Source organism: Poecile atricapillus, chromosome 3 (assembly GCF_030490865.1).
Source record: "Poecile atricapillus isolate bPoeAtr1 chromosome 3, bPoeAtr1.hap1, whole genome shotgun sequence".
Lineage (NCBI taxonomy): Eukaryota > Metazoa > Chordata > Aves > Passeriformes > Paridae > Poecile > Poecile atricapillus.
In genome coordinates this window covers 65083851-65104168 of record NC_081251.1, presented here as the reverse complement: position 1 = coordinate 65104168, position 20318 = coordinate 65083851, and the positions used below count along the sequence as shown (strand labels likewise).

The following is a 20318-nucleotide window of genomic DNA, read 5'->3' as shown; positions in this document are numbered from 1 at the left end:
ATATGCATTTGACAACATGGATCCTTTTCAATCATTCTCTCCTGTCCTAAAATGTAATGGGCTAATTTGCAGAGGTTTATTTTCACACAGGCAAAAAAAAATTACCTTTTATAATTTGATCTTTGCTGATTGCCAGAGTATCTTCCACTACATCCCACAAGCACAGGATTTCTTTTGCAGAAAACACAAAACAAACTTCCCCTGCCCTTGGCTCATACTTGGTCACAGCCTTCCTACACAGCACAACATTTTGGGTTCATGCTTGCAAGTGAACACCACGAATGTCCTCAAAGCTTCCAAATATGGTAGATCAATCCTATTCTTTCTTTTCTTGGATGATTTTACAGCACATACTTTTTGCCATTGGTTCTTATACATGATAGTAATTTCCTTTATCCTTCTTTATTTTTAAAAAATAAAATCCTAAGTTGAGAAATAAATGCATTACAATCAACAAGAGTTTTAGCTTGCTAGCAGTAACTCTGTATTGGATCCTTTTTATTAGTACTGAAAGCAGAGCATCAGAAAAATTTTCTTCATATCAATAAAGTAAACAGCTGAACTAATACAGAAGTTTGCAGAAGCATAAAAGATTCTCCACATCACACAGGCTACTGGAAACAGCTCTTAATTCACTCATTTTATAATTACAACAGTTTTCTATCACCTCCTCCACCAAAAAGTAACAACCTTTCTTCTTTTTAATTTGGAAAAAAAACCAAAAAACCAAACCCCAAATCTCTTGCAATCAGAAGGACTCAAGAGGAAGAACCAATAGGTCAGGAGAGTGCAATGCTCTATGCACACAGTAGGAAATTTCTCTAGAGATAATACCAAGGCTATGCCTTAGCTTAAACTTCAGTATACTACCCTAAAGATGAAGTAGTGGCTATGACTCATGGCACTTTGATTAACACTGCTTCCAACAAGGATGTCAATAGCAGCACTGTCTCTTGACCTTCTGCCCATCAGGCCAAACAAAAATGCAAGCACCTCTTGCACAATGTTTTGCAGAGATGACATCAACTTTTCTCACACTCTCAGGCTGTAAGCACAAGAAAAATACAACTGCTCAGGTTCACCAAATGAATCTGAACTGGGTCTGACTGCATCCCACTGGCTTGGTGCACAGTTAACACAAGTTTGTTCTACTGTTTTGATGTTATTAAAAGCTCAGATCAGCCCTAGTACTGCTACTAAATAATTCAGAATTAACCTGTGGAAAGCCTTGCTTATAAACCATGATCCTAAACCAACTTCTTCCTTCCCAGTGGGCCAAAATTTACTAGCCTGGTCTCCTAAGAAAGCACAGATGAAGTGAGAGTACTCTGTGCACTTGTGTATAGAGACATGTGAGTGCACGCATTCCTCCCCACCTCTTTATCTTAGTGGCTCAGCTGAATTTTCTAGAGGCCTCAGAAGACATCAAATTCTGGAACCTCTGTGAAAACAGCCTGCTGGGAAAAACTATTTCCCCACTGAGGGAGAAGTGGCAACACCATCTTGGGCCTTAAAAGGCAGCAAAGAATCCACTTAAGAATGGGGCACTGTGACTGCCTCTGTGCCTTGTGAGAAGCTAAGACATCTACTCTGCAAACACAGGTGTTTGGAAAGCATCAGTGCTTTTCCACACGGATTCTTTGGTGCATAATCAGGCTGTGTCACTACATAACCTAGTGTGTTTCAGTTAGAATCCAGCCAACTATGACACAAACTGGAGAGGGTGGGGACAGTGCAGAGGGGAGGGAAGTATCCCTGCAGCTATTCCAGTCCCAACAAGCAGTGCAGTCATGGCACGGGACACAGAGTACTCGTGCAGCTGCCAAGCTTACCCCTGCAAGGTGCGTTGTTCGCCGACGTCCAACGGCATCAGTAGAAGCATAAAGTTTTGCTCGTTCTCCTGAATTCCTACAGCTCATGGCCTTGTAGGACAGAGGACTGAGGGGGCTGCAAGATGCTGAACGGGGACAAACGGGGATAACTACGGTGTTGGTTGGTTTGGTTATTTATTAGTTTTAATTACAGAGTAGCATTGGAGAATTGACAGAGGAAAGCCAGCAGGAAGAGAAACGACCAAGAAAGACAGAAAAGAAAGAAGGTATTAATACAAAGAGAAATGAATAATTATCAAATCAGAACCATCATTTGACACTTTAGCTTGGCCACACATACAGTAAGGATGCAAGTTCAATAGATGGTCATGTAATCCATCTGTAAACTAATAATTTCTTTCTAAAAAATTAGGAAGTATGCCATGATACTGGATAGCAGATAGTATTTTCCCATTAAGTTTTTGTACAACTGGTGGTTCTGAAAAAGCAGTAGAAACAGTGGCTGGTCTGACAGATTAGCTTAGTACATACATTAGAATGAGTTTCAATTACATTCAGAATAGAAAGCAATCAAATGGAATCAGAATGCCTACGAATTGCATTGGAAGTGAAGAAAAACTAACGGAGACATACAACGAAGATCAAAACCCATTAACAATACAAAACAGTTTCAACTAGGAAATTAATGAAATTGCTGTCTACATTTTACAGCAAGTGATTTGTTTTTAAAAATTCTTCTTTTTAGGAATATTTTATCCCATCATATTTTTTGATACTTCTAGAATAACAACTTACTCAAATACATTCTCAACAGCAAACTATTTTACACATTTAAAGAAAAAGCAGGCTTACAACAACAAATCAGCTTGGAAATTAGAATTTGAGTAACCAGGATGGCAGCTTTTGTTGGTTTGCACAAGCAAAAAAACTATTACCAAAAGATCTGACAATAGCAGGTATCAGATATACAGTGCTCTGATTTTATCTTCAAAGAGAGTTTTAACTGCAAAACATATAATGGGAAACTTCTTGCAGCAAAGTGTTATTGGACTTTCACTTGATTTAACTGAAGGAGAAGATTGGGAAAAACTATACTATTACTGCAAAGTTTTATTTTTCTGCTCCTGTTTGTCTCTTCTGGTCACTTAATTGAGTCTTAGCACAATTATTATCCACCATGTCTCTTAAGGAAAAAATAGGGGCTCTATATAATATCTTTCCTATTTTTTTTTTTCCATGTCAAAGAAATTTACATCCTCTATTTCCTTAACGAAAAGCCAAACCAAACAAATATTTCTTGCCTATATATCCCTCTTTGAGCACACTTGAAAGAAAGCAGTTCCACATACAGTTAATTCTTCCAGTCTTACAAAAGTACAGCTGCTGTTACAGGAAGAGCTCATAGACTTAACAGTACTAATGCTGCAAATTCTCCTGCACTAAGAGATTAACATTATGAATAAAGAGTCTCATGTAAGGGTTACAGCAATGGCACTAATGCTTGCCTTATAGTTTATAGGGATTTATGTTTAATGAGGAATTATGACTTAAAAACAAGCAAGAAACAAGAAAACAAAAAAAGGGATTTCTGTTTGTGTTTTTATTTTTGGTTGAGGCCATCTAAGCCAGATAGGAGGCAGTGGCATAATGCTTTACACCACTTATAATTTATGTGGCTCCTGCTCTGTGATTCAATTCCCCTTTTGCATGCTGATTATCTGAAGTTACCACCAAGGATGACAACACAAGTATTAAAAGAGAAACAGCTCATTTTCATTTGTGAAGTTGCCAAACAATGCTTTAGGCAGCACTTCCAATGATTCATGTACTAACAGGACTACATCTATTCAGAGGAGCTTTTTGAAAGCTATTTAAAAAACATTTTAGTTTTGAAGGACTTATTTAAAAAAAGATCCCAATGTACTCTTATGCTGGATGTCCCTAATAGCTCCCTAATCTTAAAATTAAGATTTAAATACATGAATCCATATTTAACTCAGTTTGGATTTTTTACATTGCAATTTATTTTTACAGCCAAAGGGCAGGGTAACTTTCAAGGGAATAATGGCAGGCTGGGATGAGTGGAATGCTCAGAGCACAGCTGTGAGCCTTTGCCATCACCTGATCGTTAATCTCCAGGAAGCATCCTGTATGGAGGGGCTGAAGTTATAGCTCCCAGAGAATAATACCTGGAGAACAAGGAGCAGATGGATTGTTCTTCTGGTGGTATAGTTCCAGTTAGTATAGGGAAGGAATTTCAAGGAACTGCCTTAGACTGAACTGACAAATCAATCTTTCCTGCTACTTGTAGCCTTTCTCAATGTTCCACTCAGTTTAGAGTTGGTTGTGCGGTATAAACAAGAGCAGTCCCAAAAAACTTCATGCTTGCTCCAGGAACCATTTACATGATGTTTTCTCAACTATTCCCTAATGAAGAGCTGAATTTCCAATATCCTTCTTGGTAGGTGATATTAAATATTAATTTTACAAGTTATTGGTTTTGAAGAGTAAAAAAGAATTCCGTGCTTATTGATTCTACTATTTGCAGACTATCATCCACATTTTTGCTCCTACAGCACTACCCCTGTGGAAACGTACCACAGCCTAATTAGTTATAAGAGTTCTTAAGTGAAAGCTTCTTTAAAAGTAATCTTAGCAGATCTCTGTTCCTTCTTACCTTCTATGTTCTTTAATTAGAATAAAAATCCTGTCCACAGAAGACAAGAAAGACTTGCCTAGACTTACAATAATATATTGCTGCACATGCTGAGAGTATAATGGTAAAGTTCCCAGTGGATGATTATAAAACATCCTATGAAAAAAGAAGAGGCACCTGTCACCTGTCTAAAATACATGATAAGCGAGTATACCTTGGTTGTATTTGGAATACAGTTTTGCCTGGGCCTTCAATTACCACCTAGCAGTATCATCACATTTCTGCACATTTATTTTCCCTCAGTAAGTGCTATCAGGGACCTGTTCTGGGGTTGGCACACAACTTTACAATTATTATAACCTCACTAAACCTGCACATTTAACTTCACAGGTATTAAATGCCCAGTAGCCAAGGCCTATTTTTGTAAAAGTCTAACTCTCTCCATGTGGGAAGTGTGGCAGGGGCTGAAACTCCTTTGCAGCAAGCAGCTCAGAGCTTTAGCAGTGGATGTGCTAAATCAGCTCTTTCCAACAAGGTGTGCATTTACTTAAACAGCCATGGTCAGCGTGATGTTGTTGCCCTGCATGTTTTGTATTCATTTATTGCATTGATGAAGAGGCAAAAGTAAGAAAGAGGCATAGCAAACAACTACAGAGGAGCTTTCATGCTGTCATGCACACTAATCACGGACATTCAAGTTCATTCTGGGATGCTACCATAGATTCATAATTAGATCAATGACTTTACAACATCCGGCAAGGAATCTGGAAAAATAAATGTCTGAGACGTGAAGCCTCTGTTCTTATAGGATTACCTGCATCTCCAGACAATGCAGCTGTGCTTTTACTCCGAGCCAGGAATGAGTGTGTGGGCGTCAGGAGCCTGCTAACGATGCTGCTCTCCCATGGACTGAGCTGGAGACGGCGAGCTGAACGTGCACCATACAAGCAAGATGTTAGATCAAACACCTCACATATAACCACATGCTGCAGAGTGTTAGTACTGTTTCCTCACTACTGCATTCCATGAAAATCTTGAAACTGTCCACAATAGTTCAGTGGTTTGCATTTTATTATTACTTCTTTTTAGCAGAAAAATTCCTATAGAAATATGTACATCTAAACATTTAATTTATGTTACTGCCTGTGGCGTTATGGCAAATTGTTACCAAATGAACACTAATATTTTGCACATCTGCCACATTCCATGTTAGGAATGACGGGATAATTTCTCTACTAGAAGGACAGTTGACACTCCTAAATATAGACTTCAACAGAGATGTTTGTGTCCCAAAGTCTTCCTACACAAAGGATATATAGTCTTCCAGTTGCACTAAAACACCTTCTAAAGTTTACCAGCCTACCTAGAAAAACCAGAGAAGGTTGCTTACTGCTATACAGAGAATTTTGTCAATTTTGTCAGTGAGGTTTTATCAAAGTATTGCAAAAGGGTACTGCACCTCAACTGCAAATACCAAGCTCAGCAGCTACAGTTGTCTCAGTAATAGGTGAAGCCACAGAAAACATTTTGATCATTAATTCTCTGTCCAAAGATCCTGCTAATGATCACTTTCCATGTAGAACAGTAAAAAGAATAAACTTTTCAAAGAGTTGCTCTGTTCTTAAAACGCACTGCATGTTGACCTGGCTGCAACTGCACTGGTACTTTGCTTTTCCCAGTGTTGTCTAATGCAAGCATAGCTTGTCAATATAATCCTTTTATCTTGTAAAGTTTTTTGGTTTTTTTTTTAAATACTGACTAAACATTTATCATGGTGAAGTATTACCAGAAGAATCCTGTAAGTTACTTTCTGTATTGAATTGGGTATTTCCTTGATATTCCAATACAACAAATTGCTTTATAATTTGTTTTATAATTGCATCGCAAGTCAAAACATTCAACTACTTCCCAAAGTAGCTCATTATAGTAAGCTTACACTATAGCAATAATCTTGATATTGCAAGCAAAATCAGGTCTTCTTATATCTCAGCATTCATTTGCCTTAGTTTAATGTTTGCAGCAACAAAAGTGTAGCTTGAATTTATGAGGCTCAATCTCTATAACATTCACTGAAGTGACTGGCTGTAACAAACTTGACATTCATTTGCATTTTTAAAGGAAGAGAGCCATCACTTTTAATAAATGTAAACTCTGAATCTGTCTTTAATCTACTCTTTGCTGAGCCTCATGAAAAGAAAGGCTGATCTCAATCTCCTCCTATGAAAATATAATTGCTTAATCTGTCCTCAGAGCTGTTTTGCACTTCTCATATTGCTCCCTTAAATTCCACTGATGCAATAAGGGGCATTACTATAGAAATACAGGACTCTCAAACACAGCAGGCTCTTTTCATAACCGTCCTTTTACACAATGTACTATTGCCAGAGCTTTCTCTGATTAATGATTCCATTCTGCAATGGTAGAGATCATAGAGACACACAAAATACCCTACAGAGACCTCCATTACAGCACACACATTATCATTAAGCTTGCAGTGTAACAATGAAGAAATCACAGAGATACCATTAAACTGGATGCAGTAATGGTAAAGTCTTTGCTTCCTTCCATCTCCAGGCACCATGCTTGATGTGATCACTGTTTAATACTACTGTTGCAAGACAACAGATTCTTTTTTATGGTCTCAGGCTTTAGTAGGTGAGGCTCACAGCTATGATTGTGGATGAGTTTGGAGAACTCTAGTTGGAGAACTTAGTTTAACATAAAGATCACACAGCTTCAGAAGGCAATCCCCGGTATTTTAGGCTGGTAAACCAGTACTATATACACCATCCATTTCTTGGAGTTTATCTTTACATGATAAGTAAATGTCACAATGTAAATATGGCCCTTACACACATATAAGCCCCAGAGATGAAGTAATCTCAAGAGGACACAGCTAAGAGACTGATGATTTACAATACCAATGTCTCACCTACCTGCCATGTCTTGTATGTCCTTTGCCCTAAAGATTAGTGTGGTTTAATTATCTATGGCCCTAACTCAGGGGAGCTTGTATCCACATCCCCTATTGGAAGCAATCACGTGTCCACAGCATCCAACTGAAGCCCCGGGACAGCGTGTGGAAGTGAGCTAGCTGATATGCACAACAGTGGACTAAAACCAAAAACTTTCTTCTCCATATAAGCAATAGGCCTGGTCCAGAGATGTCAAAATAGTTTCAGCCAGAACCTTGGAGCGAAGTATCCCTGATTCTCTACAATGGGTTTAGATCAGAGTTTGTTTAGATGCACCTTGGCTTTGTGGGACCGGGTCATCACATACTGAATTTTCCAAATGCACAGCTCCCTGAAATGCATTCAATATGCTCCATGCATTCAATATGCATTTTAACAGGTTAGTGCACCATTCACCTAGAACAGACAAACTTTCGCCCACTGGGTTCCAACTACATGAGTATTAATACCTAAATGCATTGAATAGCTTCAGTTTGGTTCAAACCACACTGGAACAAAACTGAGCACCAATGAAAGAACATCCCAAAATAATAAGATCATCTTTAAGACAATGAGGTCAAGTTTTTTTTCTTGCTCTTTTTTGTTTTTTATGCCTCAGGGTGACATTTTCAAGACTTAGTCTTTCAAACCATCTGACAGACAAGGGGAAGCAGTATTTTTAGTTCTCATGCCTCTAAGGGCAATTTCACAGAATTATAGAATGGTTTGGGTTAGAAAGGACTTGAAAGATCACCTAGTTCCAATCTTCCTCTCATGGGCAGGGTCACTTTCCATTAGACCAGGCTGCTCAAAGCCCCATCCAGCTAGACCCTGGGTATCCACAATTTCTATGGGCAACCTGTTCCACCTGCCTCCACCAACCTATCTCACCAGCCTCAGAGTGAAGATTTTCTTCCTGATATCCAATCAAAACCTTTCTGTTTGAAGCAATTACCTCTTGGTCTTACTACTACACATCCTTGTAAAAAGTCCTTCCCCAGTTCTCTTGGAGGACCCTTTTGCTGAACAGTCTCCCTGGAGCCTTCTCTTCAGTCTGAGCAAGCCCAATTCTCTCAGCCACAAGCAGGTTATTTTTAACAGATTAAAGATCTTTATAATCTAAGTTGTAGCTAAAAACCACACAAAAGTTGCAGGGAGCTGGCAAAAGTAAATTCATTACAATCATCTATATTTGTCTTCAGGATATACAATCTGAATACTGGAAAGTTGTCTTAGCAGCAGCAGGATAATTTGCAAGTAAGCAAACAGTAGCATTTGATTAGTTGTAGGAACAGATGGGAGGCAGGGATTTAACAGGCCTTCTGATGAGCACCACAAAGGAGGCTCTCATTGAAAAATGTGGTGTTTGCTTATACACATACACGATATGGTGTGTAAATGGGGGAAACTGCTCTTTCAACAGGAAACAATACTGGAACCCCTGAATGTCTACTAAAATGATTGCAGAAAACAGTGATGCAGTGATTGAGACTTTCATCTGCTTGAAAGAAAAATCACTGCAGAGAAGTAGAGGAAAACAACTAGGATGCAAGTTTTGCAAAACTTAAAGTATGTAACTCACACCTCATGAAAAGTATTATCGCCTTGCGAAGGTCTTAAAGAGTACAACTGCCAAAATCTATTGGTCAACAGCAGATTTCTCTGGTTGAATAAGTGTTCATGTTTTGTTACAGTTTCAAATATTCACTAACTACAGTAACATAAAAGCATAATGAGAAACCTGTACTAGCTGCCCAATTGTACAGCTGTGATAAAGAGCTATATAGCAATACAGTGTCTGAAATGGCATTAATCAGTCTTTTAGCCAATTAGTTAATGAAAACTTTTGTCTTCTGCTGCACCAAAAAAAAAAAAATTAAAAAAAATTGTCCTTCAAATGATAAAAACGTGCTGCACAACAGATGACAAGTTCATGCTGACAACTATAAGCCGCTTAGTAGGTAAGCTTATCATCCTTATCTCCAGCTTGCTGTTTTGCAGGTAGGAGTCTGTATTACAGACAAAGTGTGATTGGGTGCCCTCTGGAAGGTGAAACGGGGAGCAGGCAGTCACAGCCTTGCTTTAAGCACCTGCCTTAAGAGGTTGAGGCCATTGGAGAGACTCATGGCACTTCTCCAGATACTTGGCTCAACTAGATTTAGGTATCTGACTTTGCATGAGAAAAAGCCTTTATAGCATTTGGATTTATTTTCTGTCTTGAAGTCTGCAAAAGTCACAATAGACTCCTAAAGGGTTCTGTGCTGTTTTAGTAAAAATGCCAAGCAAAGAATGCCTCAACATTTTGACATACAGTCATCACATCCATATTCCTTTTCTTTCCCTACCACTGGACTACCTAGTATTCAATTTAACTTCTCCTGAACTTGAAATGGGTGGCAGAAGGAAAAACACTGTGTTGCAGTCCATAGGAGACTATCTTTCATCCTTAATGCCTGCTTCTGTTCACCTGCCCACATCACCAAGACCCGTCCTAAACAAAGCAAAAAGCCAAACATTTGAAAGACAATATACACACCTGAAAAGCTAGTAAAGATAAAACTGACTGGATTCCAACACTCAGAGCAAGAAATGACTGGTGTTTAGGAATAATTAATTCCAAATGTACTACTGTATTTTTCACAAGTTACCAGCCTGTACAACTAGGTTAGCCCACTAGGATGAACATGGCTCATCAAATCAAGCAGATACACATGTTCACGCAAATCTGGAACTTAGTTAAGATACAAATAATGACATCAACCAGACAACACAACAAAAAGTCCATTAAAAAATTGTTTTTAAAACAATTTTATGGATTGAAATGGGTCAGAACTCATTCACAGTAGAGGACAAAAAAAATCCCTACCAAGTACTTTGCTGTAAAGCTCTTTGCACAAGTTACACAAGAGACATTCTTTAATAAAACTTTTAAGCTCAATGCTTCAATCTCATAAGTCCTCAGAACAGAGGCAGCAATTCAGCTATGTTAATTTTTAAAAGCTTGATGGTTTATCATTTTGCAGACTTGTAAACACCAAAAATGTACACTGAAATGAAGCAATCTTTGAGAAATAACTGGACACAAAAAGTCAATAAACAGACAATATGAAAAACACCCACACCTCTTCCATAAAAAATAACCAGAAATGGTAATAAAATAACCAGAAATTGTAATAAAGTAACTGCTCAAAAGCTTCATGCAGTATGTTCTTAGACATTCAAGAACTACTTGTGTAGTGTCTACTACGCTACAAAAAAGAAAGGAGAACAAAATAATGACAAAATGGTCTAACGCAAATAAAAGGTCACACATGATTGCATGCACTATGGAGTGATGTATTCTTTCAATAGTTGTACCTCATTTACTAAAAACCTGACAGAAGCACTGCTTTTATAATTTGCTAAAGCAGAATTGTTTAGGTAAGTTTTCTTGTTTTAAAGAACAAGAATTATTTGTTCTCACAGGAAAAAATGTTCAACCATTTATTTACTTGTCACATTTGAAGTCTTTCCACTACCACTTAGACGAAGTACAGAAAATGACTTCAGGAGCTTTTTTTTATGTGCAAAGTAATACATCAGTATAGAACATTCTTTCTTGCTGCTCTTTTAATGCCTTTTTTCTTCAAAACTGTACCTCTGTCTGGAGAATTTAGTAATGTTGCAGATGAAGAGGAGAGCCGCTTGTTTATGACTGGATCAACATGTTTCGAAAGGTTCATTGTTGAAACAGACCGCCTGTCTCGATCTAAAACAAATGGAGATAATGCTAATTGACAGCCCGCATGCAATAGTGCAAGTTCCTAGCTCACTAGTGGGAGGAGGAAAACAGGACTAGGTCACTCCTGCTCTACCACAAGAACTTCCAAAGTAGAATGGATTTATCAGCAGACGTACAGGTGACTCAAAGACTGGGCACAACAGAGTTTAAGCTTCAAGTGTGCAAAATATTCTGTTCATTATCATTCAATGGGTTGCAATCTAAAGACTTTCAATATTGTCAGAAAATCTTTGCTCATGACTCATAACAGAAAGCTTCAGGGAAGGACCAAGATGCTTGGAAACTAAAAGCTATTCACTAAAAAAAACACCCTGGCATCTGAATCAAAGGTGACTGGGCACTGTTACTAGGTAGATGGTCAATAATACCATGCTGAAAGTTTATGGGAAGACTAGTGCACAGAGGAAGTGAGGGTAAGCACAAAATAAATTAAAATATTAAGTTAAAAATCCCACAGTTGTGTATAAGTGCTAAACCACCCACTGTAGAGTTATTTTCAGCATGCTGAGAATGAAGTTGTAGTGAGTCAATCCAACTCAGCACACACCTTAGCAGATTACAAAAAAACAGCTTCTGCAGAAAGTACTCGTAATGCACCTACTTGGCATGCACAACATGAAAAAAATATCATCTGATTTTAGTTTCTCTACATTTTAGAGCAGTATTACATCATTCGCACAACTGCTGCAGTCAGCCTCTGCGCCCTGCTGAGCAGGTGATGGTTACTTCAAGAACAGAGACTGCACACACCTTGTGCATATGTGTGTCATAGGAAGTTTGCTGTGTCCTTCCTTTCCTCTCTCTCAAAAAAAAAAAACAACCCAACAACCCCAAACAAAAAGAGCTCCATGCATTGACTACATATTCCCCATTACAAATTTTCATCTGAAAATCTGACATCCAAAAGATGCTGTGAGAATCAGTTCTGCTTTTGCTTATGTTTTGCATGTACTGAACCTCAGCACTACTCAGCAAATCACTCAACCATGCTGAAATGCAATGAGGCTTGAGCATATGCCTAACTGCTCTGCTGATTCATATTCTGTGTGTGAAAAAATGTGACTGTACACTGTTTTCAAAGCAGATACAAACTCAGGACAATGACAGCATTAAGGATACTGCTGCTGAAATATTATTTGCCATTGTTTATTTATGACAAGTGTATTAACAGTGTATTCACCTGTTCTGTCCCAATAGATTAAATTATACTCCCTGTGTACAAAAAATTTAATAGAGTATATGAAAATTACCTTAACTCTCCCCAGATCTATGAACTAAATAGGATTCACTATAACTGGCTGGACTGAAGAAAGATTCTCCCTACCCCTTGTGACTATTTGCTAACTTTAACGTTGGAATGACTTGGTGAGGGCAGAGAACTGGCGGACTGGATACTGGCAGGGGAATAAAACTCAGGGAATAAAAAATGGGTTTTTAAAAGGAGAAATCTAAATGTTATAACTGAGAACAAGACCTCTGTAGGCTGGCAAGATGATCCCAAATTGATCTATGGGGTAAACTAGAGAATGCCCTGTTCAAGTCGCTACTGGAGACAGGATGCTCAGGCTTCCTGAGAACAGAACGATATTTGTGGGTACGGGATGGGGATTTTGATCTCATGTCTAATCTTCCACTGAGAGACGACACAACATCAGTACAGGTATTCTACACCTGGCAGAAAGGATATACTGCATAAACTGGCTTTCTGAAGATGACAAATGACAATATTGAAAATCACCTCTGCTGTTAGGCATGACAACATTTCTTGTGTCAATGAACCTTATTTAAATGAATGACATTCAGCATAAGGATTTGCATACAAGTGTTGGCAGTACGATCCTATAAATGTAGAATAGGCCAAATGCAATCCATTGCCTGGGAAATTGCTGCTTTCTTTATCCAAAAAAAAAAAAAAAAAAAAAAGAAACAACAAAAAAAAGGAATTAAAATACCCATGAGCAATGAAACAGCCAACGCAGCTGGTTATGTGTCTGTGTTCATGTGCAAAATAATTGTAAATCCTACGTGCAGTATGCCAAAAAGGTTTCAGAAAATAACAAAATATTCAAATTTGCTCTCCTTGAATTCCAGTAGATAGAATATTATGCTTCATTTCAGTGAATTGTGCCAAATCTTTAGAGTCAGCCAGCAGTAACTCTCCACCATAAAAATAAATAATAATGAAATATCTGGTACTAACAACAGTTCTAATCTATCAGCATGGTGTTAAGCATGCATTGCAACTACATGAGGGTGGTTTAGTTACTGATGATCTCACTTCCTGAGAACTAGCTATGGGTAAAGGAATAACAAAACACAGCATTATGTACCAGGTTTTCTAGCACCACCCAGAGATTTGAAGTGGTGCTCCAGGCCTGCTAAATCGAGAAAGGTGAATGATGATTCAAAAAAATAACCTAGGGACAGAATGCAAGACAATGATTTTTCACAGAAAATCAAACAAAAATCAAATAAGTTATACAAAGTTAAGCAAAAAAGTAACCTTTTATGAAAAATAACTGTTTATTGAATTTATATATGACAAAGATTTCAGACCATTCTTTTCTCAACTTTTTTTTCCCCTCCCCTGATGAGAGGTTAGACACATTAAAATTAGAATAGGAAGAAAAGAACTTTAAGGATCACTTTCTGTTCAAAGAAGTAAAAGAAAAGTTCTCTTTTGGGGGGCTCGATTCACATTGAACACGGCATATACACATTAATGATTGGCAAATTAAGCTAGAGAAGATAATTGAAGAAAAAAGCATATAGCTAAAATTCACTTAATTTTCCAATCTTTAAGGGAAGAAAAGGTACTTATATTTCTCCAAATTTCAGTACAAGGCACAGACTGCTTATTACAAAGAACAATTTTCCTTCCTTGTGTCTACTTTAACTTCAGTATTTGGTCATTTCCACCAGACCTGCTTTTAGAGGCACACAGCTAGCATTTGCCACAGTAGCTCGTATCACAAGATTGACACAGCACAAGCACACCCACGTATACACACATGAACAACAGCAAAGCAGCGGAAGCGAGAAGCTGTAGCAAGGTAGGTATAGAATAAATCAACTCCAGAAACAAGCTGTAGCTTTTGTTCAGATTTCTTTCTCCTTGTTACCTTTTTGCTACATGAGAATGTCACAAACATGCCGCTGCTAGCAGTATTAGGACCAAGAGCAAAGAATCCAAACTAACATACACTGAATCATCCTGCCTTTCAGAAGAAGAAAAGTAAACTGCAGTTGACTGGTGGGGAAGGGAAACTGCCGAGCAAAGCAAGCCTCCCTCTTTACCTGTGTTATTAATGCGGTTGTGTAGTGCTCCTCCCCAGGACCACCTGTTTTGCCTTTGTTTTGGCTTCTGGCTTCTTTCAATTGTGCGACGTACAACAGCTTCATGTCGTTCCTTGAGTACAACAGGACAATACATTTGGATACTACTGGATTTTTAACTTTATTTTCTCATCAAACCCTGCTATCCTCCATTCACATGGACAAAAACAAGTAGGTATCTTACAATTGTGTTTAAGCTTATGTGCTGCCTACTGTGACATGCAGACCAGAACAAAATTAAGTAGCAAGTAAGCCATAAATAAGTTAGAATGTTAACTTAAAATTTGAAAAGGTAAAATCAGTTTAATTGGCCCTGCCTCTACACAAACATGTGCTAGTGCTACGTCCCATCTACTAAATACTAGAAGAGTGGGAGAGATAGGAAACAAAACACCTACAAGGATTAGGTGACTTACATAGGATTACACTGCACATACTTCCCAGTTTAACTGAGACAAATCAGCCAAGAGCATATTTCATTACACATTCATTTTTGAAAAAGTTTTCTTAGGGCAACTTGAATTTAACTACCCTTAAACTGAATGGCTAAGAATTAACAAATAACCATACAAACCTGACCCAATTTGTTTTTCTGCATGAATTTTAGCAGTGCCATACAAAGTAATCCAGGCATGCTCAACTTCACTGCATTTGAGTCAGAATAACAGAAAACAGATGCCATACCTGTGCAAGTAAGGCTTAAAATCCTTACACACACACTGTATTCTGACTGTGGCTTATGTTCCATTCTTTACATCAGCTCTTGGAGAAAAAGGTTAATAGTACTGCATCTTATGGCAAGAGAAGTTGAAAAGTGTTACCATGACATTCGTTCTTACCTTATCTTCCTCTAGTTTCTGCCTTCGCTTTTCCTCTACGGCAGCTCGCCTTCTTTCTTCCTTTAGTCTCTGCTCTTCTAGCTTCTTTCTGCGTTCCTCTAGGTGTTTTTCATAATGTTGCCGTGCTCTCTCTTCTCGTTCTAGCCAGACAGATTCTCTTGCAGCTATGAGAAAAATGATAGAGTATTAACTTGATTTTTGCAATGACATCTTTATTACATTTTGAATAACCAAGGTAAATGGAAAACCTTTTGAACTCTCTTCAGGCATACATAATATCCTTATCTCTCCTCATGTATTAAAATATACCCTGACCACACACTGATTTAATTTAATCTCAATTTACTTATTATGACTTACTAACAGTTATTTGAGCATACAGTTTCTTCACAGAAGAAAGGATTTTTTGCTAGTTTATAATGCCTAAATACTGAAGTCAGATGTATGTGAACAAACTTCTGTTATACAAACCATGATAATTCTCTGTACTATTTTACTGAAAAAAAGATAATAAAAAGAAACTATAATAAAACATATAAAATATAATAAAATATATTAATATAAATAAAAATATAATAAAAATATCACAACTTTCACCTTTATTGATTGATACAGATCTCTTATGATAGAAGCAGCTGGGATGACAATTCTAGCACCTGGACCAACAGAAGGAACTTACCCACCAAAGAAGACTAAAGGTAAACATTAATATGCCACATAATTCCACTTCTGCACAGCTTCAAACAACATGTTTCAGAAGAACTAATCAAGAAGACCAATTTTCCTTCCTATCAGGGTCTGAATTTTCATTAATTTTGTTGAATGCAGGCCCAGACTACAGTCCACATTAAACCATTGATATGATGAAACCATTTCACCTGCATGCTGAAAGCCTCAATTCCATAGGAACAATTACATTAAAGCTGGAAAGTACAAACAAAAGTCACAGCCCGATCCATTTCCTATTCCATTCCTTAGTACAATCAATACATTTCAACACAGCCATGTGATAGAAGGACACAAAATTAGAGCATAAAAACAAGATTTAGAAATTGAGCCCTAGACATGCTGTTAAATACCTTCTGCTTGTTTGTAAACTAGTAATGCTGGATTTGATTACAAAGCAACATAATTAAGGCTGTGTTTCTGACACTTCTGAAGGGAGTAACAGAGCAAGAGAAAACAAGGTCCATCAAGAAAGAGACAGTCTAATATTAAGAGACACATCAGACTTGAAACCAATTAATTTTACACTGGAATTAACTAATGTAGTGTGGAAGATGTTAGCTACAAACCATGAATGTTTCTTGTTAGGAAATAATTTTTGTAGTTTCTTTCCCCAACCCCCCCCCCAACTATTCTTTGCAGGGGTTTTAGGCTGTGAGGGAAGGAGGAGCATGCACTAAGTGTCAAAGCCTTTATTTTCTGTTTATCGATGTGAAAAAAAGAATGTGCCCCCAGATTTTCTGTCCCTGCTTGTCTCTTCACTTCAGCCCTATTTCTTCTGGTTTACTGCCTACAGAAAGGCAGGTCAGTCCAGCACCATGCTTTCTCAGTCTGCCTTTTGAACCCACCTCAGATGGACAGCTTACCTGAGTCAAAATACTACAGATTTTGTCATACTTTCCAGCCAGCCTTTATCTTTTCTGACTTTACAGCACTGACCTCAGCAAGGGCTTTCTCCTCTGACCGCTCTTTCACCTTTGCTCACTGCCAGCTCTGCACTGAGGCTGGGATTGCCCCTTGCTGCATTAGCACTAAAATGGATCGGTGATGCTTTAACCATACCTAAAAATGGGACATTACACAGAAGTGGCTGACTGAACGAATTAGAAGGTGAACTTCAGAGCTGTAATTAAAGGTGAAGTTAATCTGAGATTCTCTAAGGCGACCTTTCCCCAGTAACCATGTTCTGAGGGACATTTATCACGGAAATTTTTCAACTAGTCTTCCTAAAAATTGTTTTCTTGTCTTATAAACCCTTTTAACATTCAAATTCTCCAAAGAGATCCCAAAATTATTCATATGCTAGGGTCAATGATTTCTAGATTCTATGGAGCTTTTTTCTGTTGGATAAAGCTCTGCCCCCAAGTGCCAGGGAAGAAAATAGACCAGAAGGAATTTACTCACAGAAAAAAATTGCAATGCTCATTAATGTTGTTAATTTGCCAATGATGACTTTCAAATGGGAGAGGACTCTGCATGATAATGTGATCTTTAAAATACTATTTCAATGCTAATGCGTTGTAAGTATTAAGAGTTTAATGAATTTAGCCAACTTGAAACTCAGACATATTCTAAGAACTAAGATTAATCACTCTTCATTTAAGGAAGTGTGCTAAGTCAAAAAGCAGTATTACCATCTTTTGTTCCCAACACCAGAAACTAAATGAATCATGTGTCCTTGTCAGGATCATAATTCTGATTTAAAAAAGATCACTCTTCAAGCAGGATTAGTGTATATAAAACATGTACAGAAGTGAGACTTAAAACAGTGTTCTCAAGAATCAGGGATCAAGATACTGCTAAGTAATAAAAAGGAAATTCTTCGTTTTTTGGTAAGTCACTGCCTAAGGCTACCAGAATGAAACCCATTTTAAAATCCCAGTTACTTTCCCTGCTGAAAAACACATTTTGATTTTTCCAGTGAGGGAGGATCTGGTCAATGTTCTGGAACCAAAGACTAACTGGCATGGAACAACTATCACCTCTACTACTAAATTTCTACCCTCCAAAATGGTGACAACACCTGATCAGTACATGCAGAAAAGCCCATCAACCTTCCCTGCCAATTCCCAAACCTTGTCTGGGAAGCAGCAAGCAGACAGCTAGTTGGATGGAGCCAACACCCTGCAAGGATCCATTGTAACAGCTTTAGAGCAGGAATAATTAAGTTTTAGCAACAGGGAATGCTCTTCAGCGCTGTTAATTTGGCAGTACAGATACAATCAGTAGGGCAGATAAGGGTAAAGTCTGCATGATGAAAAAGCAGCAGTTTTAAGTAATGTTTTTCAGTTTGACCAGGCCATCTACCATGGTTGCCTTCATAAACAAGTGAGTTCCAACATGTCTGTGTCTCAGCAGCCAGTGCCAGAACACATCTGCTCAGCCTGACACATGTAAAGTGCCAAACTGGAGCCAGACTGCGACAGTTCCCTTCTCTCTGGCCTCTGGGAACAGACACATTTGACAGCTATCACCTTCACCTGCCACTGCCTCTCTTGGGATTTCTGTCTTGCACAGTCCAAGAGGGTTAGTCTCACATAGAGAGATCCGCTATCTGTATTTTAAAGGACAGATATTAACTTTTACATGTAAGTGCTGTGGGAAAGAGCACTAGTGGGAAGAGCACAAAAATGAAAACACGGATACTAAAGAGACAATTACAAGACTGGAAGCATTACATAGAAAGTCAAGCAAGATCACCCTAATAATCCTTTAAAGGTCTGAATATGCATATTGACAACACACACATGACCAAATGGTCAAGAAAATAAAAAAATTGAAGCAAAAAGTCTCCCCTGAAATAGATTCAACTTTAGTCATGCAAAATGAACTGCACAGAAAAAAGTCAAAGAATTCATATTTTAGAATTGTTGGGATGGCATTTCAAAAGCAATGCCTTTCCTACAGTGAAGGAACTGAAACAACCATTCCTTCTTGATGGTGTGATTTGCTGTTTGTGTCCCTGTGTATCTTCTATATTATTTAAAGAAGGGTCCAAAACAAAACATGAATATACTAAAGGTGATAGGGGCATTTTTGTAGAAGCTTCTTTAATCTTTTCAATTAGGTGGCTCAACATGATCCTCAGGAAATAGCAGATACCAACAGACCCAGCACATATATGCTATACACATCCAGACAACAAAAATTACAGCATTTTCTACTCTCTAAACTCTCATTAAAAACAAGCCTTAGACACCCAAATGTGCTAAGTAGGATAAGACTGCTAAAATACTATTTCCAGGTGCAAGCAAATTGGCAAGAGTTCAGAGCACACAGCAACTCACTTTACCACACGAAAGCTAAATCAATCACAGCACAGTGGAAATAGAAAAAAAATTAAAACTTCAGAGTAAAGAAAAAGGGGGGGGGGGGAAGAAAAATGGTCTTGAATGAACTCTCTTTTAACATCAGAATATTGCCCAATGAATAAACATAATCCTTATTAAACTGGTACTCCACATGTTCTTAACAGAAGGGTCAAACAACTTAATTTTCCTGGAAAGACTGATAACATGACCTCCAGGAGTTCAAGTTGCTGAAAGTACAACACAAAATTACTACCAGCTCTATACCTAAAGAATTGAACACTGTCCTTTCCTTTTTTTAAGAGCAAAGAAAAATTTTACTTGAGGTAGGACTGAAATTCTCAACTTCTGTTTAAATAGAAGTTTTTGCTAAACCTAACAGATCCCCTGAATCAAAAGGAAAGGAATTAAGTTTAAATCCAACCTAATTCTATTGAAAAAAAAAATTCCCTCCTTCAGTTCTTTACTGTTGCATGGCTGATGTCCCAGTATTAACAAAATCCAACTTTAATTTTTAGCCAGACACATTTATGTAACAATATTATACAACTTAATGGTTAAGAGAGACAGCTCAGGAATTTCTCTGCTGTGGTTCACAGCACATGAGTGACTGATTATGTAGGTTCTGCACTGAAAAAAAGAGAAAATAAAGTTGTATGCTGTTGTAAAAATCATTGCTGTGCTGTACTGGAAAACAAATCTCAAGAGATAGCGCCCAAATCATAGCAGACAAACATACAGATGAAAGTAAAATGTGACTTTCAATTTTCTTGTTAGTTCAAAATCATTCTTCAAGCATGAACACACAATACTCTCAATACATCAAAGGGACTGCAGAACTCTTCCTCTTGGAAATGAAGGATTCCACATCAACTTATAAAAACAC

General features: G+C 37.8%; 1 protein-coding gene across 4 annotated transcripts in view; it reads right to left on the bottom strand.

Moving 5' to 3' along the window:
* The window catches only part of MAP7 (microtubule associated protein 7), a 108033-nt gene that overhangs the window by 20009 nt on the left and 67706 nt on the right, over positions 1 to 20318 (bottom strand). For 3 of the 4 annotated variants that reach the window (XM_058836632.1, XM_058836635.1, XM_058836634.1), the window contains exons 4-8: positions 15399 to 15562; positions 14521 to 14632; positions 11080 to 11190; positions 5303 to 5416; positions 1833 to 1957 (exon numbers count right to left, since the gene is read on the bottom strand). In XM_058836632.1, coding sequence (XP_058692615.1) covers positions 1833 to 1957; positions 5303 to 5416; positions 11080 to 11190; positions 14521 to 14632; positions 15399 to 15562 — 626 coding nt within the window. The remainder of the gene's footprint in view (positions 1 to 1832; positions 1958 to 5302; positions 5417 to 11079; positions 11191 to 14520; positions 14633 to 15398; positions 15563 to 20318) is intronic. The other variant, XM_058836636.1, reaches the window with a different exon arrangement.